The sequence below is a fragment of the Oncorhynchus clarkii genome, chromosome 21 (assembly GCF_045791955.1).
Source record: "Oncorhynchus clarkii lewisi isolate Uvic-CL-2024 chromosome 21, UVic_Ocla_1.0, whole genome shotgun sequence".
Taxonomy (NCBI): Eukaryota; Metazoa; Chordata; class Actinopteri; order Salmoniformes; family Salmonidae; genus Oncorhynchus; species Oncorhynchus clarkii.
In genome coordinates this window covers 12,116,932-12,142,589 of record NC_092167.1, presented here as the reverse complement: position 1 = coordinate 12,142,589, position 25,658 = coordinate 12,116,932, and the positions used below count along the sequence as shown (strand labels likewise).

The following is a 25,658-nucleotide window of genomic DNA, read 5'->3' as shown; positions in this document are numbered from 1 at the left end:
ATTCCTATTTCTCATCGTGGATGGTTGTTTATTTCAACATAGGCAACACACTCTCACCCAACTCAACTCTGGCTACAGTTAAAAACGTAGATTTTAGATACATGATTGTGAGGTTAATTCAGAGTCCTAACGGGTTAATTACATGGGCAAGTCATAATTGTGTAGGTTAAATATATCAATGAATTGACCCCCCTCCCTTCTGGAGTAGTGGGAGGAGTCTAGTGGCTTCCCACTCTGTCCTGTGCTTCGGATGCAGATTACCTCCGGAGACACTGATCACCCGACAACTGTGGTGGGTGACAGAAGTGAGTGACAGCTCTCGGACCTGGACGGCGTGAACGCGATGGACAGTTTGTAACTTTGCTTTTGTAGTGGAACGTCAAGTCCACATTCACGGACCAAACTACGTACGGGACTATGCCCAGTGCCGATACAAGTTCATCAGAAGTAGAGAGATATAACATCTGCGGCGAAATGGTAAATATGCCTTCCTGATCACATTGGTGTCACGTATCTGACTGCGTCTGTAGAGCTAGCCAACATTTGTCACGTTTGTTATTCGGTAGCGTACAATCAATCACTTCTTCGTGGCGGTTGTTGTGGACAAATCGGCAGTAACAACCAGTTGTCTCTATGTGAATTATCCCATTCCCAACTAACCGTAGTTTACAAAGTATAAGGCTATACCTTATCGGTGACTGATAGTCGAGTTCGGAACCGTTCCATCGTGCAGTCCCAAGTGTTGGCGACTTGATTTGGAAATTATGTGCAGCATATCCATTACACAATGTGAGACTGTAGTTAATTGCAACAGGACATGTTTAGGAATCTTTTCAGATAATTCCATAATTAAAGATAGGCTGTTTATAAATTGTGGTAATGTCTTTATTGCTTTAGATTTTTTTTGTATCTAGCCAACACATGTCTAACTGAATTATTTATACACTCCGTGTTTGTATCTGTTTTGACAGCCAGGTATAACCCGGTTAGTCAAGGATTTGTACTGCTGGGCAGGTGTTTCATTGAAGGCAACAGCAGCTTTTTTTTCCACAAACCACGTAGCTATTGCGTGCGACCTCTCTGTCAAGTGCATTAACACAACAGCTGTTGAACAAATTTACGAAGTAGGTTTTAGTCATTCGGTTCCTTTACCCCAATTGTTTTGTCGGGAGCGAATGTGCAGCCAGATGTTTGTGGTGGACGTGGCCCCTAAAACGCTTTGCTTTATACGGTCATTCCAACACTAAATAGTTTGCAACGGTATAGTTGTTTTGTCCCTGGTGTTTGTGTTCATTCTTAACTGTAATGTCGTGGGTGAGATACAGTGACGAGTTATACTTATAGCACAAACAACGACACTGATAGCTGATTCCCATACCATGACCCATTTAGGGGATAGGCTATGCAAAACTACATCGAGCTATTTATCCTAGTATATGACAAACCACCCCCTCAATGATTGGATGAAAGAGTGAACATGTAAAGAACGGTATGTACTCAGGGGTCTAGCTGGTATTCAGCTATATATCCCATATAGAGGGTAGGCATAGGGGAAAGGATTGAGATCATGGAGGTGAGTCAAGGGGAAGGCAGGGGGATGGCACTGGCATATTCCACATATTCTATCTGACAGTGGAAACCCTTGGTCGGTAACGGCTACTGGAGTGGACAGGAGCGTTTGGGGACTCCCGGGCTCTCGCCAGCCATCCATACGTTAATTAGCATGGCTGGAGAGTGGCGGCTTGCCTGTGAGTCAACTGGGACGGCATAATCGTGGCTGGAACAGACTACAGAGCAGGGAGAGGAGAGGCTGAGAGACAGAACATACACTTTTCACCCTCCCTACTACACATGCCCCATATTTTCATTACAGGATGGTTGACATGTTTTGCAGTTTGAAGGAAAGTGGCCTAGATTTAACATCCGCAGACTAGCATTTACATTATGGAAGACAAATCCATATGTTGTTGTTATTACTGGTGATGATGACACACACACACACGTTGTAGCCAGCAGCACTCGACAGTCAGTGTGTGTCCATTTGGCATCTGTCATATAAAAAAATGTGTCCCTCTTCCTCCCCTGCCTCTGCTCAGCCACCATCCCCACTCATTCATATTTAATAACACACACTGACTGAAGCTGGCACATTTCACTGAATATAAAGGGATTTCAGAGGGATGAAACTTTCAAACCCTTTACATCAACAGCGATGCTCGAATTCTAATCTGCCAAACAGGCAGACAGACACAGTCAGACAGGCACAGACAAGCAGACAGACACAGACAGTCAGACAGGCGTGTGATTGATGGAGAGTGTTATTAAGGTTGGCTGTTATTTATTCATTAGTGCCTCGCTAGTCTTTCCATCTTAAGTACTGATTACACAAAGGTCAGCTTCACTGTGTGTGTGTGGTGTACTGTCGCATAGTGTGTCTGTGTGTATATGTATGAAGTATAGTGCCGCATGTCAGAAGTTTATGGGTAGAATATGTTTCTGTCCTTTCTCCTCTGTTTAACTAGAGAAGTTACTCCCTGGAAGTCTGCCCTTGGGCAGAGTACGTTTCTTAAGGCTGTGTTTTTCCCAGCCTGCTCCACTCAGTTAAAGACTGGAATTTTACTACCTGAGGTCTTATTCCAACTCAACACAGGAATAAAAAGAGAGTGAGCGAGTGAGAGAGCGAGAGAGCGAGTGAGCGAGTGAGCGAGTGAGAGAGCGAGTGAGAGAGCGAGTGAGAGAGCGAGTGAGAGAGCGAGTGAGCGAGTGAGAGAGCGAGTGTATGAGTGAGAGAGCGAGTGTATGAGAGAGCGAGTGTATGAGTGAGAGAGCGAGTGTATGAGTGAGAGAGCGAGTGAGCGAGTGAGAGAGCGAGTGTATGAGTGAGAGAGCGAGTGTGTGTGTGTGAGTTTGCGTGTTTGTGCACTTGTTTATTGCTGAGCTGTTTTTGGCAGTGTAGTAACAGGCCATTAAACAGTGTGTTGTGAGTGCAATTTACTGTGTCCCCAGGGCCAGTGCATTGGAGAGAGAGAAGTGGCTGATGGCACATTCCAAAGGCCTTAATGGCCTCTTGGTCTTCAGCAATTAGGAAATATCAAGCTAGTCGGATTGATGACTTTCTGGTATCCTTTTCTATGGTGCCAAAAGTGAAAAAAGTATGCATTGAGGATCTATTGGAGATAACAGACATTAGAAATAATTGAAAACTATCAGAATGCAGGGAAACCAGGCATCATTTTTATAGCAGATTTTGAGAAAGCCTTAAATAAAAGTATGACTTGAATGTATTTCTAAGTGCCTGGATTATTTCAACTTTAGAGAATCTCTTGTAAAATGGGTAAACGTCATGTGTATAACACTCCTTTATGTAAAATGATAAATAATGGTTATTTCTCAAAGGTTTGTATTGTTAAGGGGTGTAAAAGAGGGTCGCCTTCTTTCACCATACTTGTTTGCTATGGCCATTGAATAGTTAATTATAAAAATCAGATCCAATTTTTAAAAGTAAGGGGTTAAAAATGTATGGGTTAGAAACAAAGGTATCAATGTATGCTGATGATTCAAGTTTTCTTTTCTCGAGTTCACAATCTTTAACCCTGAATGGTCTTATTGAGGACCTGGATAATGTTTCCAGTTTATCTGGATTAAAAATCAACTATGATAAGTGTACTATATTACGGATTGGGTCTCTAAAAGTCACAAACTTGAAATTGCTATGTGGTCTCCCGATTACCTGGGTGGATGGTGCTGTTGATTGGGCTTGGTATACACATTCCTGAAAAGTTGAATGATCTTGAAACTATCAATTTGGATAGAAAACAGATAGGATCTTGAAACCATGGAAAGGGAAACACCTGTCAGTCTATGGGAAAAAGACACTGATTAATTCTCTAGTCATATCACAGTATCTATTCATGGCTCTACCGACTCTAGGAGAGAACTTGAAAAAGCAATGTGAGCAAAAACCATTTCATTTAATTTAGAATGGAAATCAAGAAAGTTAAACAGATCTATTTATATAATGAATATGAGTTTGGATGGCTAAAACTATTAAATATCAAGGCATTAAATCTCTTCTCTAATACAACGTTGGATGCAGTTTATGGTAGAGAAATTAACATTAAATTCTCTGGCAACAGCTCTGGTGGACATTCCTGCAGTCAGGATACCAATTACACAGTTCCTTGAGACATATGTGGCATTGTGTTGTGGAGAAAGGAGAAATGCTCACTAACAGGGATGTAAATAAATTTGTGCCCAAAAGTTCAGAGATATTATAGAAATTTTGTGCGTATGGAAATTTTCTGGGATCTTTAACTTCTACTCATGAAACATGGGACCAACAATTTACATGTTGCGTTTATATTTTTGTTCAGTATAGTTTATGCCACTAATGAAATATCATAAATGGCTGATGAAAACTAATATAAATCGTGAAATGTATCAGTTTCGCAGTCAAGAGGGTTGACAACTATCCCGTATAAAATTCACGATAGTTGGGAACAGATTTCCAATGTCCCAATACCATGGCATCGGGATTATGAACTGATATACAAAACAACAATTGATGCATTAATTTGTTATTTTCAATTTAAGCTATTATATTAAATTCTCGCTACAAACAGAATGCTCAGTATATGGGGTATTCAACAGTCGGACCGGTGCAGACTCTGCCATGCAGAAAACAGAATTAGTAGAGCATCTCTCTTGGCACTGTCCATCGCTGGCTTGTTTTTGGAGTCAGGTCCAGGCATGGTTGTTATGCCATAATATCAGGGTGGTGTTGGACCTGCCAGCTATTGCTGGAGGATTTGAAGGACACAGTCAGCCAATAGGAAATATCATTGTGCTCTTGGGTAAAATGTTTCTTTTTGGGGCAATTTCAGCAGAAATGTTGTCAATGGGGAGGTTCAAGTCTCTAGTGACACACCATGGTAGAATGATGGGGAGGTTCAAGTCTCTAGTGAGACACCATGGGAGAATGATGGGGAGGTTCAAGTCTCTAGTGACACACCATGGTAGAATGATGGGGAGGTTCAAGTCCCTAGTGAGACACCATGGAAGAATGATGGGGAGGTTCAAGTCTCTAGTGACACACCATGGTAGAATGATGGAGGTTCAAGTCCCTAGTGACACACCATGGTAGAATGATGGGGAGGTTCAAGTCTCTAGTGAGACACCATGGTAGAATTATGGGGAGGTTCAAGTCTCTAGTGAGACACCATGGTAGAATTATGGGGAGGTTCAAGTCTCTAGTGAGACACCATGGGAGAATGATGGGGAGGTTCAAGTCTCTAGTGAGACACCATGGGAGAATGATGGGGAGGTTCAAGTCTATTGAGACACCATGGGAGAATGATGGGGAGGTTCAAGTCTCTAATGAGACACCATAAGAGAATGATGGGGAGATTCAAGTCCCTAGTGAGACACCATGGTAGAATGATGGGGAGGTTGAAGTCTCTAATGAGACACCATGGTAGAATGATGGGGAAATTCAAGTCCCTAGTGAGACACCATGGTAGAATTATGGGGAGGTTCAAGTCCCTAGTGACACACCATGGTAGAATGATGGGGAGGTTCCTAGTGAGACACCATGGGAGAATGATGGGGAAGTTCCTAGTGAGACACCATGGGAGAATGATGGGGAGGTTCCTAATGAGACACCGTGGTAGAATGATGGGGAGGTTCCTAGTGAGACACCGTGGTAGAATGATGGGGAGGTTCCTAGTGAGACACCATGGGAGAATGGAGGGATGCGTTAGAAGAGGAAATGGTAGAATGGGGATTTACTGGGAAAGATGGGTTGATCTGTGGCTGTCTAAAGGGTGGAATTGATGAGTGTTGGAATAATTTTATACACAAATGTACAGTATAAATGTTTGAGGTGGGGATGGGAATTTGTATGTTTTGCATTTGACTATTTATGTTTTGTGTTTTGGTTTCATGCTGTGAGAGGTGTGTGCTGGCCCTGGTGATGATGGCTGCGCTCGCTTCCATGCCTGCCCGGTGGTCGGGCAGGGCTTGGTTCTCCCCGCCCTATGAAAATCCTTTTGGGCTCGGCATCTCAGGGCGGGTGGGGGCGAGCACACCCACTGACCAGAGCGACCATGGTGGGAGCGGCCATTAGTATTGTCTTTGTGTTGTGTTGTTGTTGTTTTAAAGAATAAAAAAAAACAGATAAAAAACAGTGTGCTCTCAGACCAAATAAAAAAACAAACAGGACAATAGTTCTACAATAGGTGATTAAATGAGCCAGCCTCAAGCTCTTGAGTTCTCATTTAATGTTGCTGCTGTTTCCCAGGGCATCATGATAGATACAGACACTGTTTCAGTCTGGATGCATACAGTATTCATGTCTACAATCTGACCACCTCAATTAGAGAGCACACATACCTCAAACTAGTGTCCAATCACCGTAAATCACTGAAATTGGGCGAAGGAGGGAGAGGGTGGGTAGGAGGGAGAGGGTGGGTAGGAGGGAGAGGGGTAGAGAGAGAGAGGGAGGGTAGGAGGGAGAGGGTGAGTAGGAGGGAGAGGGTGGGTAGGAGGGAGAGGAAAGGCCTCAATGTATTGAATTATGGGTGCCTAGTCTCTGAGACGCTCCAACGGGCATTGTGGTGAGGGGTAGCCTAGCAGCTGTCGTTCCCTTCTGTTGTCAGGGCAACCACAGAAGTCTCACCCCTTCCCCACCCCCCAATCTTATACAGGCTTTGCCGCTGAAATCTTTCTATGCTCCCCATTCCCCCCCCCTCTCTCGCTTCCCTTCTCTCCTCTCTCTCTGTCTCTGTGCATGAATGATGCTCAAAGGCATTTATTCACTTTGGGGGTGTTGCTCTAAAGCTTCTCTCTCTCTCTCTTTATCCTGTCTCTGTGACATCAACTGTTCTGTCTTTCTCTGTCTCTCTCTCTCTTTATCCTGTCTCTGTGACATCAACTGTTCTCTCTCTCTTTATCCTGTCTCTGTGACATCAACTGTTCTCTCTCTCTTTATCCTGTCTCTGTGACATCAACTGTTCTCTCTCTCTCTCTCTCTCTTTGTCCTGTCTCTGTGACATCAACTGTTCTCTCTCTTTATCCTGTCTCTGTGACATCAACTGTTCTCTCTCTCTCTCTTTATCCTGTCTCTGTGACATCAACTGTTCTCTCTCTCTGTCTGTGTGTGTACCATATTCATGGACTCGCCCTGAGTTGTGTGAGTTGGTGGGTAGGATATGGGTTATCCATGGTCTTTGGGCTAGGATCTTTCTGGGAATGAGGACAGAGTTATAACAATTGGGGGGGAGGGGAGAAGAGGAGAGGAGAGAGAGTCCTCAGGCAGAGTGGCGTGTTGTGGGAGGAAGAGATGAAGAGGGAATCTAGTCAGAGCAAACAGGGGTTTGATTTAATGCACTAAAGTAGCTACTAGCTAGCGGCCTGTCTCCTCTCCTCTCGATAGTCAGAAGACTTAGCTGAAGCTATACATATCTGGGACCAGATTGGCAGAATACTAGTTGGCACATCTTTTTAGGAATTTCTCTAGCCCTCTATCTTCCCTTCTCTCTCTGTGTGTGTGTGTGTGTGTGTGTGTGTGTGTGTGTGTGTGTGTGTGTGTGTGTGTGTGTGTGTGTGTGTGTGTGTGTGTGTGTGTTGGATTCGTGATTGAGAGTGAGCTAAGCCTACAGTGGACTGACAAACTAACAGAGATGCCGGGTATAGTGAGTAACACAGCCTCGGATTAACACACACTCACTCATCCAAATGATTTTCTGTATCACACAGCTGTCTTAACATATCATACCACCAGCTCAGAGCGGACTGGATCTTTTTAGTCAGTCATTATCTAACCAATCTCCACCTGTAGAAGCTTGTGTGATGATGCAAATTGTTGCCGACCATAATATCGACTCAATTAATGTCCATACAGCCCAGCTGTCATATTATAAAGCATTAAACACTCTAGCCTGCTGACTGCACACGTGTGTGTGTGCACACAGCCTATTCACACCAGTGGAGGCTGCTGAGGGGAGGACAGCTCCTAATAATGGCTGGAATGGAGTAAATGGAATGGTATCAAACACATGGTTTCCATCCGTTACACTCCATTCCAGACATTATTATGAGCCGTCCTCCCCTCAGCAGCCTCCACTGATTCACAAACACACATAGGAATACAGCTGGTTCATATCAGCGAGCTACTCCCACTAGATTAGCGTGAGAGTGTGAAATCTACTGTACCATACACACACACACAGCCAGGCTCAGAGATTGAGTTGACTAGATCAGTGTAGATTACGTAACACACAGGGGAGTGGCGTGTGTGTTAAAGAGAGCAAGCTAGATCAATTTTCTGCCCATTGGTTCCTCTGGCACATTTTCGGATGTGGAAGCCTGGTCGGTAAACTGCTTTCCTAAGACCTCTGACACGTGTGTGTGTGTGTGTGTGTCCTGTGCCTGCCATGGAGGGTGTGTGTGTGTGTGTGTGTGTGTGTGTGTGTGTGTGTGTGTGTGTGTGTGTGCTGTGCCTGCCATGGAGGGTCTGTGTGTGTGTGTGTGTGCTGTGCCTGCCATGGAGGGTCTGTGAGGTGTGTGTGTGTGCTGTGCCTTCCATGGAGGGTCTGTGAGGTGTGTGTGTGTGTCCTGTGCCTTCCATGGAGGGTCTGTGAGGTGTGTGTGTGTGTCCTGTGCCTGCCATGGAGGGTCTGTGTGTGTGTGTGTGCTGTGCCTGCCATGGAGGGTCTGTGAGGTGTGTGTGTGTGCTGTGCCTTCCATGGAGGGTCTGTGAGGTGTGTGTCCTGTGCCTGCCATGGAGGGTCTGTGATGTGTGGAATGCAGCTTTGCTACTACCTGTCGCTCTTTCTTTCTCTCTCTCTCTTTAACTTTCTCACTCCCACTCTCTTTCTCCAAAAGGACGGTGAACACGCTTGTCTGTGTGAGGAGTGTGATTGAGCACTGTGTGTGTTGGCTGCTAAAGCGTCTGATGACAATCTCAGTATAAAACCCCAGGCCTCGGGGTTCCCTCTCTGATTTAACCCTGTAGAGTTAAGACTCATTACAACAGGATTACACTGCTACACTTCTTCAACTCTTCTCCTACTCTATCTATCCATCCCTCACTACTTTCTCTTTTTATAGCCATCCCCCTCTCTCTCTCTCTTTATCCTCACCCACCTCTCTCTCCATCTCTGTGATCATCCTTCTCTCTCCATCTAAAAGAGTGTGTTGAGGGTGGTGGCTGCTGGGTAATCTTGGCTCTGGGGGAAAAAAAGAGATTAAATGTCAGATTACAGAAAAGAGAGGATTACATCTTTTCAGGCTTTTTTTGATGAGGAGGTCCTGGCCTCACACGTACGTACAGACTGACACCACGTACGTACAGACTGACACCACATACGTACAGACTGACACCGCGTACGTACAGACTGACACCGCGTACGTACAGACTGACACCGCGTACGTACAGACTGACACCGCGTACGTACAGACTGACACCGCGTACGTACAGACTGACACCGCGTACGTACAGACTGACACCGCGTACGTACAGACTGACACCGCGTACGTACAGACTGACACCGCGTACGTACAGACTGACACCGCGTACGTACAGACTGACACCGCGTACGTACAGACTGACACCGCGTACGTACAGACTGACACCGCGTACGTACAGACTGACACCGCGTACGTACGTACAGACTGACACCGCGTACGTACGTACAGACTGACACTGCGTACGTACGTACAGACTGACACCGCGTACGTACGTACAGACTGACACCGCGTACGTACGTACAGACTGACACCGCGTACTTACGTACAGACTGACACCGCGTACGTACGTACAGACTGACACCGCGTACGTACGTACAGACTGACACCGCGTACGTACAGACTGACACCGCGTACGTACGTACGTACAGACTGACACCGCGTACGTACGTACGTACAGACTGACACCGCGTACGTACGTACAGACTGACACCGCGTACGTACGTACGTACAGACTGACACCGCGTACGAACGTACCTACAGGCAGACACCGCGTACGTACGTACGTACGTACGTACGTACAGGCAGACACCGCGTACGTACGTACGTACAGGCAGACACCGCGTACGTACGTACGTACAGGCAGACACCGTACGTACGTACGTACAGGCAGACACCGCGTGCGTACAGGCAGACACCACGTGCGTACAGGCAGACACCACGTGCGTACAGGCAGACACCACGTACGAACGTACGTACAGACTGACACAACGTACGTACAGACTGACACCACGTACGAACGTACGTACAGACTGACACCACTTACGAACGTATGTACAGACTGACACCACGTGCGAACGTACAGACTGACACCACGTACAAACGTACAGACTGACACCACGTACGAACGTATGTACAGACTGACACCACGTGCGAACGTACAGACTGACACCACGTACAAACGTACAGACTGACACCACGTACGAACGTACGTACAGACTGACACCACGTACGTATAGACTGACACCACGTACGAACGTACGTACAGACTGACACCACGTACGAACGTACGTACAGACTGACACCACGTACGAACGTACGTACAGACTGACACCACGTACGAACGTACGTACAGACTGACACCACGTGCGAACGTACGTACAGACTGACACCACGTGCGAACGTACGTACAGACAGACACCACGTGCGAACGTACGTACAGACAGACACCACGTGCGAACGTACGTACAGACAGACACCACGTGCGAACGTACGTACAGACAGACACCACGTGCGAACGTACGTACAGACAGACACCACGTGCGAACGTACGTACAGACAGACACCACGTGCGAACGTACGTACAGACAGACACCACGTGCGAACGTACGTACAGACAGACACCACGTGCGAACTTACGTACAGACAGACACCACGTGCGAACGTACGTACAGACAGACACCACGTGCGAACGTACGTACAGGCAGACACCACGTACGTACAGGCAGACACCACGTACACACATACACATTTTCTTCCCAGCCTTACCTCTCCCATATGTTACAAGAATAGTGTGTGTTCCTGGATTTGTGCGTGTGTTTTGTTCAATGTCTGTGTACTGTGTATCTTTATTTATCCACCGGTGTTTTAATTAGTGCGTGTACATGTTGTTATCCAATGCAGCCATTTTCATCTCAATATCAACTCATTTCTGGGTAACAATTAAATACCTTACTGTGATTGTTTTCAATTCAAATTGTGGGGAGGGGAAAGCTGAAAACGAGCTTTTATTGGCAGAGAGGTTTGGAATTCTTCCTTATTGGTCTATTAACTAATTTCCACTTGGTGATGTCATCAATCAGGTCAAAACTCCATCCCACCAAAACAGGCTGAAATTTCAGGCAGTCTTTTCAAACAGCTCTTACACGAAAAGTACATTAACATCATTTTCACAGTATTATTCCAACCTCATAGTTTGGAAATAAATATAAAACAGGAAAATCTTGTTTTTGACCACACTGGGCCCTTAACAGTCTATTGATTTTTCTAGGATGGATCTCTCTCTTTTGTCACCTCCCCTGGCTCGCTCTCTCTCTCTCTCTTTCTCTCTCTCTCTCCCTGTTACATGACATATTCTCTCCATCTGAGTGCTGACCTCGTCCTTGGCCTGACTTTGGGGACCCTCTTTACGTCTCTACCCTCTTTATGTCTCTACCCTCTTTACGTCTCTACCCTCTTTACGTCTCTACCCTCTTTACGTCTCTACCCTCTTTACGTCTCTACCCTCTTTACGTCTCCACCCTCTTTACGTCTCCACCCTCTTTACGTCTCCACCACCCTCTTTACGTCTCCACCCTCTTTACGTCTCCACCCTCTTTACGTCTCCACCCTCTTTACGTCTCCACCCTCTTTACGTCTCCACCCTCTTTACGTCTCCACCCTCTTTACGTCTCCACCCTCTTTACGTCTCCACCCTCTTTACGTCTCTATAAGAGTGTGTGTTAATGTACTTGGCCCTTAGCAGTGAGATATTGAGGGCTGTGCTCTACTTGCTCGGGGCCTGGTAGCAGGGTCACTTTATTAGGTTTGAAACCACCCCAAATGATTAATTAGACACACACACTCCTCTCCGGGATGCGTCCAAGTCGGGGCTAATGAGACCTCTGGGGCTGATGTGTTCCACTGCAGGCCCGCTAAAGGTTCATCAGACTTTATCTGTACACTTAAAAAGACTGAGAGAAACTGGAGGAGTTTGTTATCTCTAGCTTAGAAATTGGCTGTCATACTTTGATCTCTATTTCTCACCGTCTCTCTCATTCTCTTTGTTTTCATGTTTTCTTTCTCGTTCTCTTTGTTTTCTTTCTCGTTCTCTTTTGTTTTCTTTCTCGTTCTCTCTGCTGGAACATTGTCTAAGAAAGTCTGCTTCCCAGGAGGGATGACTCCCTGACACACACAGTCACACGTCCTAGCCCTCTGTCACTTCAGTGCTGAGCTGGTTATATAGAAATCCAAGTGGTGATTCTCTACACTCATACACAGGGGAGTGGGCAAGAGGAGAGCAGCTCAGTGTAGCTTAAATACCATAAACACTCTTCCATCATGTGGTACAGTCTGTGGCTGTCCTGTGTTACCTGCATTCACTCTGTGTGTGTGTGTGTGTGTGTGTGTGTGTAGTGTGTATTGTGTATTGTGTGGGTAGTGTATGTATGCACTGCAGGTCAAGGCATGTAGCAGTAACCCAGGTATGTTTAACTGTCAGAGCCCAGCCCTATATTAGCCCAGCCCAGGGGTTGACCTGATTTACTAGTAAGTGTGTGTGAGTGCTCGTTGAGTGTAAAACCAAAGGTAAAGCTGCCACTGCTGCACACACACACACTCATAGAGAGAGAGTGTTCTGTTTCACCTGTCTCTGAGAGTAGGGCTGAGTTGACAGAACACAGGTTTTTTTTCTTGCTGAAGTGTGTGTGTGTGTGTGTGTGTGTGGGGGGGGGTGTTCTCCCTGAAGTGTGTGTGTGCTGGTTTGCGGACTGCAGAGCGAATCCGTTTGGTTGGGTCTGAGATCTGGTCAAAACCCGGTTCTGCTGAAATTGACTCATCAACTACCATTTCACACTAAACTGGATTATGTTATGCAGATATACGCTTGGGGGTGTGGCTACTGTCTCTGTGTGTGTGTGCGCGTTTCTTTGCGCAGTGTGTGTTTTATGTTTAATGTTGCATCCATCTCAGTGGAAATGGCACAACCTTCTGCAGAGGAGCCCCAGGGGGCCTGATAGTTCGTCTGCCCCAAAGTAGGCTACCCTCCCTGGGTACACAGTCCCTACTGCTCCCCTTTCCCCTATAGAGCCTGGAGCCTTGGGTTGGCTGCACTTCAAACACTTCACTTCAATTTCACATCACACACACTCAGCAACCAACTAAATATTTCCAGCCCTTAAAATCGGTTATTTAATCATATCAGGCGAGTCTGTGGCATTGCTTGACTTGGACTGAAATAGGTTCCCGGTACTCATTTTGTGTGCTGGTACTGTTTATATTTAGGCGCAGGAGCTCCACAATACTTTTTTGCTAATATTCTATAAGAGGAACACGAGCTCAAGCAGTAGAACATTTAAAGTACTGGTACTCAGCTCCGCTGAGCTCCTGCCCATGTCAAGCATCGGTCTGGGGGCCTCTTTTCATTCACAGTGCTAGCCAGGCTAAGAGGCAGCACAGCAGGCAGAACAGTTCAAAACAATGACCAGACAAACAGTAGGCTAGTAGACAGTGGAGTTGGAACAGGTGGGAAGTGGGAGCAGAGGAGAGGAAGACTAGTAGCCCAGAGGGGGATAAATACAGGACAGGAATCAATGATTTTATATATACACCCAACCAGAACAATCACCGGACCGTCAATGATTCAGCGCTTTAAAAAAATATAGAGATCAAAACATTTAGAAGTCCTATATTTCAGGTCTTTTTGGGAGCAGATGGAGGGAGCAGTGTTCTGAACGTAACTACTAAATGGTCGATATATTGTTATGCAGGTTGAGTAGGTTTGCAACACATTTATTCTGGGCTGTGCTTTGCAAGGCCATGGGTTGACAGAATGATGCAGTGAGCCTGGCCTCTCCAGTGTTTGAGGAGGCTGTGCTACAAATCACCAAGGATAGGCTAGTCCGTATCACGCTCAACACTGTGGAGTGTATAAACCCTGTCTGGCCCTGCAGTCCACAGACAACCCCTATACCAATAGCAGTCCATTAGCACTTCATGTAGATTGGAAAGAGTTGGGAAGTTCTGCTATACACTACAGTAGGCAATATGGTAGTATCTTCACCTTGCCCTCTGATCTGCTATGTGGATTTCTCAGTGTCAGATTCAAGTATGGTTACTGTAGGTGGCTGGTGGGCAGGTTGTATAAGAACCAGAGGTGTGGTACCACAACAGTGCTACTTAACTCACAGAGCACCTGTGATGTCCTAGATCGTAGTGATTAGGCTGTTGGGTAATGCTGTTGTAGAATGGCTGGTGGGGTCATGACGGGTCCACTGTGAGGTCACTTCCTGTGAGTGACGTCCCAGGGGGATAGTTTGTGACGTCTCATCTCTTTAAACCAATTCCCTTTATTTGAATCTCACCAATCTCATTGACGTTCTCCCTCACAGGCTCTCTCTCACGCGCATGAACACACACACACACACACACACACACACACACACACACACACACACACACACACACACACACACACACACACACACACACCCAAATGGTTTAGAGTGTGTGCACTGCAGTCTGATGTGGGTCAGGATGGATAGACTATTAATGGTGGTGTGTGAGTTTTCGCTTCTACGGGAACAAAATAGAATGGTTGATGTATGATTTGATCTATGATCCTATTTGGGTTACATCAGACAGGCTATAGGCTATAACCCACATAATACAAACAGGTCAAGACGGCCTCTTCTCTCATCCACTGACTCTCAACTTATCTTTATTTACAACTCTCCATCACCTACTTTTACTCAATTATCAGCTCATTCAGACACACACACACACACACTTATCTGTGTGCCTTTTTAGACCTATCCAGTGCCTTCAGAATGTGTTCACACTGTTTGACCTTTTTCCACATTTTGATGTGTTACAAGGTGAGATAAAACTAGATTTAATTGTAATTTTTTTGTCAACGATCTACAGGAAATACTCTGCTCCCGCTGGCGTGGAAATCGCCCTTCTACTGATAGGACAGATCCATGCTAGCTAGGGCTTATCAAATGGGTTTGACAATCTCAAGTAGCCTACGTCCTATTACCACCTCTTGGTCATGAATTTCACACCAACTGAAGCCTCTTCTAGAACTGTTAATCTCCAGACAATGACTTTGTTTCTGGCTTTTCTTTTCTTCTGTTCTGATTTGTGTTCGTTTTTATGAGAAAATCCAGTACATCGATGCCAGTGTGTATTGTCTCTCAGGCGAGGTCATACTGTGATTTCCTGTACCGAGACGTTGTTCAGATGTGTGTGTGTGTGTGACCTGTGTGAAACACGCTGAGCTGAGCAGCTCTGGCCTACATACAACACGCAACGCTACAACTAACAAATATCTCTCTCCAGGCAGTGTGTCTGCCTCATCATGTTTTGTTGGGTTGCAGTGTGTGTTGTGTTCTTTTTCAGTTGGGTGTTTAGACAGAGTAGAGAGGAAGAGGGCACAGGCTGGTGTGTGTGTGTGTGTGTGCGTGCGCCCATCTGCACAACAAATGTGAAATTGTAATCTGACTGGCTTTAATACCAGCCCTGCTTGGAGGACAAATACTGACCTGAGTTCAGCACTGGCCCGGGGACAGTCAACACAACACACCCCATATGTAGATTTGTAACATATGGTGTGTGTGTGTGTGTGTGTGTGTGTGTCTCTCTTCCCTTTCTCAGACTCCACCCTCTTCTTTTTTGGAATACTGACTGAGACACCACATAAATGTTAGTTACCATACTTTGATGAGGTGGGCAGGAAGTGGCGTGTACTGTGTCTGTGTGATAGACGGGACAGACGACATGTCAGCGCTTGCTGTTCCTCATCCCTCAGGCTTGTTGGGGTCATGTAAGGGTAGCCTGTCGGGGCGGCAGATAGCCTAGTTTTTAGAGCGTTGTGCCAGTAACCGAAAGGTTGCTTGATCGAACCCCCGAGCTGACAAGGTAAAAATCTGTCCTTCTGCCCCTGAACAAGGCAGTTAACCCACTGTTCCTAGGCCTTCATTTTAAATAAGAATTTGTTCTTAACTGACTTGCCTAGTAAAATAAAAAAGAAAAAGGGTCAGCTAATTCTCTGGCCACACTGACTCAATAATGTGTGTGTGGGTGTAGGTTCTAACCCAGGCAGAATAGCCTGGTTACGGACTGGTGGGGCCATCTGTGCCCTGGGCCCGAGTGCTACAGGATAGTGTTTGTGACCTAGTTAACTGGTACTGACAGAGAGAGAGAGAGAGAGTTGTGTGGGGAATCGGAGGAGGGAGGGAGGGAGGGAGGGAGAGGTGTGGGGAATCTGAGGAGGGAGGGAGGGAGGGAGGGAGGGAGGGAGGGAGGGAGGGAGGGAGGGAGAGAGAGGTGTGGGGTATCTGAGGATGGAGGGAGAGGGAGAGGTGTGGGGTATCTGAGGATGGAGGGATGGAGGGAGGGAGAGAGAGGTGTGGGGTATCTGAGGATGGAGGGAGGGAGGGAGAGAGAGAGGTGTGGGGTATCTGAGGATGGAGGGAGGGAGAGAGGGAGAGGTGTGGGGTATCTGAGGATGGAGGGAGGGAGGGAGAAGTGTGGGGAATCTGAGAGAGAGACTGTATGTGTTAATCTCATCAGTTACTGTTAGACATGAGAAGGGGCCCTGACTCTGCCCTGTAAAATATAGATGAGGACAAGCTGGCTATGCCTTGTGTGTGTGTGTGTGTGGTTATGTGTCTGTGTGTGTGTGTTGGCTTTGTTTGCTGGCTGCCAAGGTAACAGTGTAGTTATATAGTCAGGTTACAGACAGTCCAGTTGTACTGAAGTCCAGTTGGTTTATTACGCAATCATCCTCTGTCCCTGTAGTTAACAGTCAAAGCCGTTTCTGCATCAGAGGCTGCGCCTGTAAACCCAGAGGCTACCAACTTCTCTAGCCACTCAGTAGAGCCATCAAAGTCGGCAGAGAGAGGAGACTTAGAGCTCTCTGTTTCATGCATCTTGTGTCCTCTATCCTCCTATTCAGTTATTTTTCTCAAGGCCGGAATGGGTGCACAGACTGGGGAATGGGTTAGAGGGCGCACAGACTGGGGAATGGGTTAGAGGGCGCACAGACTGGGGAATGGGTTAGAGGGCGCACAGACTGGGGAATGGGTTAGAGGGCGCACAGACTGGGGAATGGGTTAGAGGGCGCACAGACTGGGGAATGGGTTAGAAGGCGCACAGACTGACACAAGTGCACAGTCAGTCAGTCAGTCCTAGAAATTGAGCTTGTGTTTACATTACAAGAGATGAGATTATGATGGCAGTGTATTACAGTGTGATAAAACAATTACCACTCAATAAAATGATCAATATCTATCTTACTAACTATACGTTGCTATGAGATTTACCATAAACTTGGCTGAGCTCATACTGTCCTATCATACATGCATGAGTCATTTACTGTAGTGTACATGGAATTGACAACATTCTCTTTGAAGTGACATTCTCAATGTCTTACATGTCTGTGTGTGTGTGTGTGTGTGTGTCTCTCTCTCTCTCTGTGTGTCTCTCTCTCTCTCTGTGTGTCTCTCTCTCTCTCTGTGTGTGTCTCTCTCTCTCTCTGTGTGTGTCTCTCTCTCTCTCTCTCTGTGTGTCTCTCTCTGTGTGTGTCTCTGTCTCTGTGTGTCTCTGTCTCTGTGTGTGTGTGTGTGTCTAGGCGGAGCGTGGCAGCGATGGTAACAACATCCTCAGCCTCCCGGTACCGATGCGGCGGGGGGGCTCTGAGTCCAACCTGGTGTCTGACGGGGGCGAGGGGGGCGTGGGCCTGGACTTCACTAAGGGCCGTCTGGCCATCGACAGCCTGCAGCAGAAGATACTCAAGGTGAGTGTGTGTGTGATGGAGAAAGAGAGAGCACATGTGTGTTAGTCTCTGTGTTGACTCGTTGATCTCCCCCAAGGTGACAGAGCAGATCAAGGTGGAACAGACAGCCAGGGACCAGAACGTGGCAGAGTACCTCAAACTGGTCAACAACGCTGACAAGCAGCAGGTGGCACGCATACGCCAGGTCAGTCCAATTACATCCCACTGATTTCTCCTTTTATGATGCTACATAACTGCATCTGCCAAGTGCGCTGAATGTTTACAAGCCTCTTTTTTAAAGAAAATGCAGCAATTATAGCAGTATCTTTAATTTGACCCTTTGCCTCTCCTGTGGGCCTGCCAGGTGTTTGAGAAGAAGAACCAGAAGTCTGCCCACAGCATCGCCCAGCTGCAGAGGAAGCTGGAGCAGTACCACCGTCGTATGAAGGAGGAGGCCAACGGGGCCAAGCACCCGCCCAGGGATGCCCGGGGGGAGGGGGGCAAGGAGGTCCAAAAGGACGGCAGCCTGCGGGACGTCAGCTCGGCCAGCGCGCGCAACCCGGCAATGGACAAGGTCAAGACCATCGGCCCCGGGGTCTCCCTCTCGCCCCCCTTCTTCTTCAACAAGTCGCGGGAGTTCGCCAACCTCATCCGCAACAAGTTCGGCAGCGCCGACAACATTGCCCACATGAAGAGCTCCATGGAGACGGGGGCGGGGCTCCAGACGGAAGGCGGGGCCCGGGCGCTGAGCGGCAGCGCCACCACGATTGCCAAGGCCAAGTACCCCAGCGACGACGAATGTTCCACGGGGACCTCTGTGTCGGCAGACTCCAACGGGAACCCGGCGGGGGGGTCGGGGTTGGGGTCAGGGGGTGGGCCGGGGAGGTCAGACTCTCAAGCGAGGCTGGGGGAGGTGCTGGAGGAGGTCAGGGAGATTAGGGAGGCCCAGGCACAGCTGGCCGAGGACATGGAGTCACTGAAAAGCCAGTTCAAGAGTGACTACAGCTTCATCACACAGACGCTGCAGGAGGAGAGATACAGGTTGGTGCAGACACAATGACGAACACACACACACACACACACACACACACACACAGACCTACACACACAAATCAACACAGCAAGCAAGCACAAACACACCCTCATTTCTGGGTATAAAATAACCTAATATTTCAGATACTTCTCCCCATGAGTCTTCCTCCATGCAGACGCACCAACAACATCCTCCATGCAGACGCACCAACAACATCCTCCATGCAGACGCACCAACAACATCCTCCATGCAGACGCACCAACAACATCCTCCATGCAGACGCACCAACAACATCCTCCATGCAGAGGCACCAACAACATCCTCCATGCAGAGGCACCAACAACATCCTCCATGCAGACGCACCAACAACATCCTCCATGCAGACGCACCAACAACATCCTCCATGCAGACGCACCAACAACATCCTCCATGCAGACGCACCAACAACATCCTCCATGCAGACGCACCAACAACATCCTCCATGCAGACGCACCAACAACATCCTCCATGCAGACGCACCAACAACATCCTCCATGCAGACGCACCAACAACATCCTCCATGCAGACGCACCAACAACATCCTCCATGCAGACGCACCAACAACATCCTCCATGCAGACGCACCAACAACATCCTCCATGCAGACGCACCAACAACATCCTCCATGCAGACGCACCAACAACATCCTCCATGCAGACGCACCAACAACATCCTCCATGCAGACGCACCAACAACATCCTCCATGCAGACGCACCAACAACATCCTCCATGCAGACGCACCAACAACATCCTCCATGCAGACGCACCAACAACGTCCTCCGTGCAGACGCACCAACAACATCCTCCATGCAGACGCACCAACAACATCCTCCATGCAGACGCACCAACAACATCCTCCATGCAGACGCACCAACAACATCCTCCATGCAGACGCACCAACAACATCCTCCATGCAGACGCACCAACAACATCCTCCATGCAGACGCACCAACAACATCCTCCATGCAGACGCACCAACAACGTCATCCATGCAGACGCACCAACAACGTCCTCCATGCAGACGCTCCAACAACGTCCTCCATGCAGACGCACCAACAACATCCTCCATGCAGACGCACCAACAACATCCTCCATGCAGACGCACCAACAACATCCTCCATGCAGACGCACCAACAACATCCTCCATGCAGACGCACCAACAACATCCTCCATGCAGACGCACCAACAACATCCTCCATGCAGACGCACCAACAACATCCTCCATGCAGACGCACCAACAACATCCTCCATGCAGACGCACCAACAACATCCTCCATGCAGACGCACCAACAACATCCTCCATGCAGACGCACCAACAACATCCTCCATGCAGACGCACCAACAACATCCTCCATGCAGACGCACCAACAACATCCTCCATGCAGACGCACCAACAACATCCTCCATGCAGACGCACCAACAACATCCTCCATGCAGACGCACCAACAACATCCTCCATGCAGACGCACCAACAACATCCTCCATGCAGACGCACCAACAACATCCTCCATGCAGACGCACCAACAACGTCCTCCATGCAGACGCACCAACAACGTCCTCCATGCAGACGCACCAACAACGTCCTCCATGCAGACGCACCAACAACGTCCTCCATGCAGACGCACCAACAACGTCCTCCATGCAGACGCACCAACAACGTCCTCCATGCAGACGCTCCAACAACGTCCTCCATGCAGACGCTCCAACAACGTCCTCCATGCAGACGCTCCAACAACGTCCTCCATGCAGACGCACCAACAACGTCCTCCATGCAGACGCACCAACAACGTCCTCCATGCAGACGCACCAACAACGTCCTCCATGCAGACGCACCAACAACGTCCTCCATGCAGACGCACCAACAACGTCCTCCATGCAGACGCACCAACAACGTCCTCCATGCAGACGCACCAACAACGTCCTCCATGCAGACGCACCAACAACGTCCTCCATGCAGACGCACCAACAACGTCCTCCATGCAGACGCACCAACAACGTCCTCCATGCAGACGCACCAACAACGTCCTCCATGCAGACGCACCAACAACGTCCTCCATGCAGACGCTCCAACAACGTCCTCCATGCAGACGCACCAACAACGTCCTCCATGCAGACGCACCAACAACATCCTCCATGCAGACGCACCAACAACGTCCTCCATGCAGACGCACCAACAACATCCTCCATGCAGACGCACCAACAACATCCTCCATGCAGACGCACCAACAACATCATCCATGCAGACGCACCAACAACGTCCTCCATGCAGACGCACCAACAACGTCCTCCATGCAGACGCACCAACAACGTCCTCCATGCAGACGCACCAACAACATCCTCCATGCAGACGCACCAACAACATCCTCCATGCAGACGCACCAACAACATCCTCCATGCAGACGCACCAACAACATCCTCCATGCAGACGCACCATAACATCCTCCATGCAGACGCACCAACAACATCCTCCATGCAGACGCACCAACAACATCCTCCATGCAGACGCACCAACAACATCCTCCATGCAGACGCACCAACAACATCCTCCATGCAGACGCACCAACAACATCCTCCATGCAGACGCACCAACAACATCCTCCATGCAGACGCACCAACAACGTCCTCCATGCAGACGCTCCAACAACGTCCTCCATGCAGACGCACCAACAACGTCCTCCATGCAGACGCACCAACAACGTCCTCCATGCAGACGCACCAGCAACGTCCTCCATGCAGAGGCACCAGCAACGTCCTCCATGCAGACGCACCAACAACATTCTCCACCATCGTTCTAGCTGTTTCACTTTATGCTTATCTAGGCCTGCTTCACTATTTCCCACCTTGAACCATAATCTTGTTTTTAATATTGTTGGCTGTTGATACTGTCAACTTGGGGCTGATGTATCAACATGCTTATGTAGATAATGCTTCACACACCACAAACAGAGAACACACACACACACACATTGGTGAAGGAAGAGATGGACACACAGGTTTACTTTGGATTTAAAGCTGTGCATTCAATAATAAGACTCCTCATTCTCTCCCCCCTTCTCTCTCTCTCTCTCTCTCTCTCTCTCTCTCTCTATCCCCTCTCCCTTTCTCTCTCTCTCCCCCCTTCTCTCTCTCTCTCTCTCTCTCTCTCTCTCTCTCTCTATCCCCCCTCCCTTTCTCCCTCTCCCTAATAGGTTTGAGCGGTTAGAGGACCAGTTAAATGACCTGACAGAGTTGCACCAGCATGAGACCAGTAACCTGAAGCAGGAGCTGGCCAGCATCGAGGAGAAGGTGGCTTACCAGGCCTACGAGAGAGCTAGGGACATCCAGGTATATACACGCACACACATACACACACATGCATACAAACATGCCCTCTGCAAATCTATCTAAGCTGTATATGGTCAGTAACTTTATCTAAGCTTGTGTGTCAAATGTTAACTGAACGCGTGTGTTTTTCTGTGTTTTCAGGAGGCTCTGGAGTCGTGTCAGACGCGTGTCTCTAAGCTGGAGCTCCAGCAGCAGCAGCAGCAGACGGTACAGGTGGAGAACACAGATGCCAAGGTGCTGCTGGGGAAATGCATCAACATCATGCTGGCCATCGTCACGGTGATCCTGGTGTGTGTTTCCACGGCGGCCAAGTTCACCGCGCCCCTCCTGCGGAGCCGCGTGCACCTGGCGCTCACCTGCGTGGGTTTGTCCCTACTGGTGGTCATTTGGAAGAACTGGGAGCACCTACAGTGTGCCCTGGAACGCATGCTCCTCCCACACTGAGCTAGACTCCTCCCATGTTAAGCTAGTGTCCACCCAGTCTGAGTTTGTACCCCTCACACTGTGGGTTTGGCACCACCCACACCGAGCTTGCGACTTTGGAACTCTGTGACGTTGTCATAGTGATAGATTAAATGGGGCGGTGTTTACAATGTAGCCTTACACCCCACCACCCTTGTGTCTCTACCCCTCTCTGTCTTTTGGAGTTTGGGCAGAACTCCTTGAGGGAAATTGTTTCCAAATGGTGCCAGTGTGCCACTACAGTACAAATTACAGGAAAGCAAGACTGACCAATCAGATGGTGGCTACAGAGGAAGCAGGACCAGTCACATACAGTATTATTGCGGACACTGATCTTTGTGTGGTTGTCAATCTCAATAGGACATTGAACTGCACTTTAAAGGTGGTAAGCTTACGTATAACCTTTATAGGGGAAACAAGGGGTCCCTCGATTGGTTCCCTGTCTTTTGCGGAGTCGTACTTACATCACCTTAATTACACTTACACACTGACAGTATTAAAGACCTCTGGCTCTGATCCACACACAGTCTCACTCCCACCCCCCCAAGCCACTATGATACACATTCACCCACACTCACACTGACAGGAATGAGACTTGTGTGTCAGTGTATGTACAGGGGGTGGGGGTGTTCTCCATGTGAGAGTGCTTTGTCTGTGTGTACCTGTACTGTCAAGTGATGAAATGTTTTATAATTGAAAAAAAAAAAAAAGACAAAGGACAATGTTTCTTTTTTTTAAAGTGTAATATTTGTCTGAGTGTCTGTGAAGGGTGGTTCATTTTTTACAAAGGAATGGTTATGAACTGCAGGACTGCCTCTTGTTTCTGTGTACTGGTTTGTGGATAAATGGTGTCTTATGTACTCTATATAGTCTATTAACAGATGCAGTGGAACTGCCACAGGTCTAGTCTATAAGGGGTGAATTCACCCCAAGAGTTATGTGATCTCTCTCCCAAAGGAAATGCATAGACTGACCCTTTAGCCGCTAACATGCTAACTGTGTGAGTGATATCCTCTGCCAGTCTTTGATGGATCTGGGAGGAGGTAACCTCTGGCCTGACACACAAACCTCATTTCTGATTCGTCCTTTAATATTGATGATAATGTCATTGTTGTGAAATAGGAATTAAGCTCTGTTCCGAGTCGGCTGAACAAATGATTTGACTTCTACCAAATGGTTCAGACAGATTTGAACACATTTGTTTTCTCTGAAATGTTTCAATATTTTTTTGCCTTTTTACAATGAGAACAACAAAATGAACATTCTAAATGCCTTTGATGCTATCGTCTGATTTGGACAGAGATGGGAGGGGTAGGTGGAAAGTGAACGATGCCGCTCTGGCCCCACCCACTCTGTAAGCTACTTATCACTGTGATGATGATGATGGGGGCCAGGCCTAATGCCTTTTCAATGCAGCTTCTGTGTTAAACCTGATATTTTCTGTGCTTTGGTCTCTGCCTCTTTAAAAAGCCAAATGTGGGTTGGTTCTATGTGGCTGGTTGGCACCTTGAGTAATATAGTATGTCATGTCCTGAAGCATTGATATTTACACAGAGTTCCGGCTCTATCCCAAATCCCAAATCTATCTATTCCCTGTCTCTGTGTCTGGAGAGAGCCATATCCCAGAATCACAGCCCAGGGACAATAATTCCAGTGTCTAGATTCCGGTATGTTATCCCCTCGGAGTAGCATTGCACATTGTTGGTTTTAATCCGGTTGTGGTTTTCCAAAACACCGTTTTTAAAACGAGAACAAAAATAAATCTTCCTTTTCTAGAAACTGAGTCTTTTATCATAGAGCTCTTCTCATCTTATCCTATGAAGATTCAACAGAGTATTTCTACCCTGAACTGATCTCTTGATCCGGTTATCAATTATACTTTATCTACCGGAGATGATGATGCAAGGAGTGAGGGCTGTGCACAGAAGGTGACGTTATTAACCTTTCAATCTGTTTGTCAATATGTTCTGCGTAGGTTCATGGCCGCGGGGAGATGTTTTAGGTTGGGGGTGCTGTTGACAGGGGTGGGGGAGATGTTTTAGGTTGGGGGTGCTGTTGACGGGGGCGGGGAAGATGTTTTAGGTTGGGGGTCTGTTAACATGGGGGGGGGGGATGTTTTAGGTTGGGGGTGCTGTTGACAGGGCGGGGAACATGTTTTAGGTTGGGGGTGCTGTTGACAGGGGGGAGATGTTTTAGGTTGGGGGTGCTGTTGACGGGGGCGGGGAAGATGTTTTAGGTTGGGGGTGCTGTTGACGGGGGGAGATGTTTTAGGTTGGGGGTGCTGTTGACGGGGGCGGGGAAGATGTTTTAGGTTGGGGGTGCTGTTGACGGGGGCGGGGAAGATGTTTTAGGTTGGGGGTGCTGTTGACAGGGGCGGGGAAGATGTTTTAGGTTGGGGGTGCTGTTGACGGGGGGGGAGATGTTTTAGGTTGGGGGTGCTGTTGACACGAGTAATAAATTACACACTTAGAAAAAAATGGTGTTTGTGTGTATATACAGTTGAAGTTTAAATACACCCTAGCCAAATACATTTAAACTCAGTTTTACACAATTCCTGACATTTAATCCTAGTAAAAAATCCCTGTTTTAGGTCAGTTAGGATCACCACTTTATTTTAAGAATGTGAAGTGTCAGAATAATAGTGACTTATTTCAGCTATTTCATCACATTCTCAGTGGGTCAGAAGTTTACACTCAATTAGTATTTGATAGCATTGCCTTTAAATTGTTTAACTTGGGTCAAACGTTTCGAGTGGCCTTCCACAAGCTTCCCACAATAAGTTGGGTGAATAATGGCCCAT

At 47.7% G+C, this 25,658-nt stretch overlaps 1 protein-coding gene across 1 annotated transcript; it reads left to right on the top strand.

The window, feature by feature from the left end:
* The first annotated feature begins 300 nt into the window (after positions 1 to 300).
* On the top strand, positions 301 to 24,766 carry LOC139379312 (transmembrane and coiled-coil domain protein 3-like). The gene is made up of 6 exons (XM_071122114.1): positions 301 to 477; positions 17,858 to 18,022; positions 18,099 to 18,206; positions 18,366 to 19,042; positions 22,261 to 22,396; positions 22,538 to 24,766. The coding sequence occupies exons 1-6, from the start codon at positions 418 to 420 to the stop codon at positions 22,838 to 22,840; spliced, it is 1,449 nt and encodes a 482-aa protein (XP_070978215.1). The 5' UTR covers positions 301 to 417; the 3' UTR covers positions 22,841 to 24,766.
* The last annotated feature ends 892 nt before the right edge of the window (positions 24,767 to 25,658 follow it).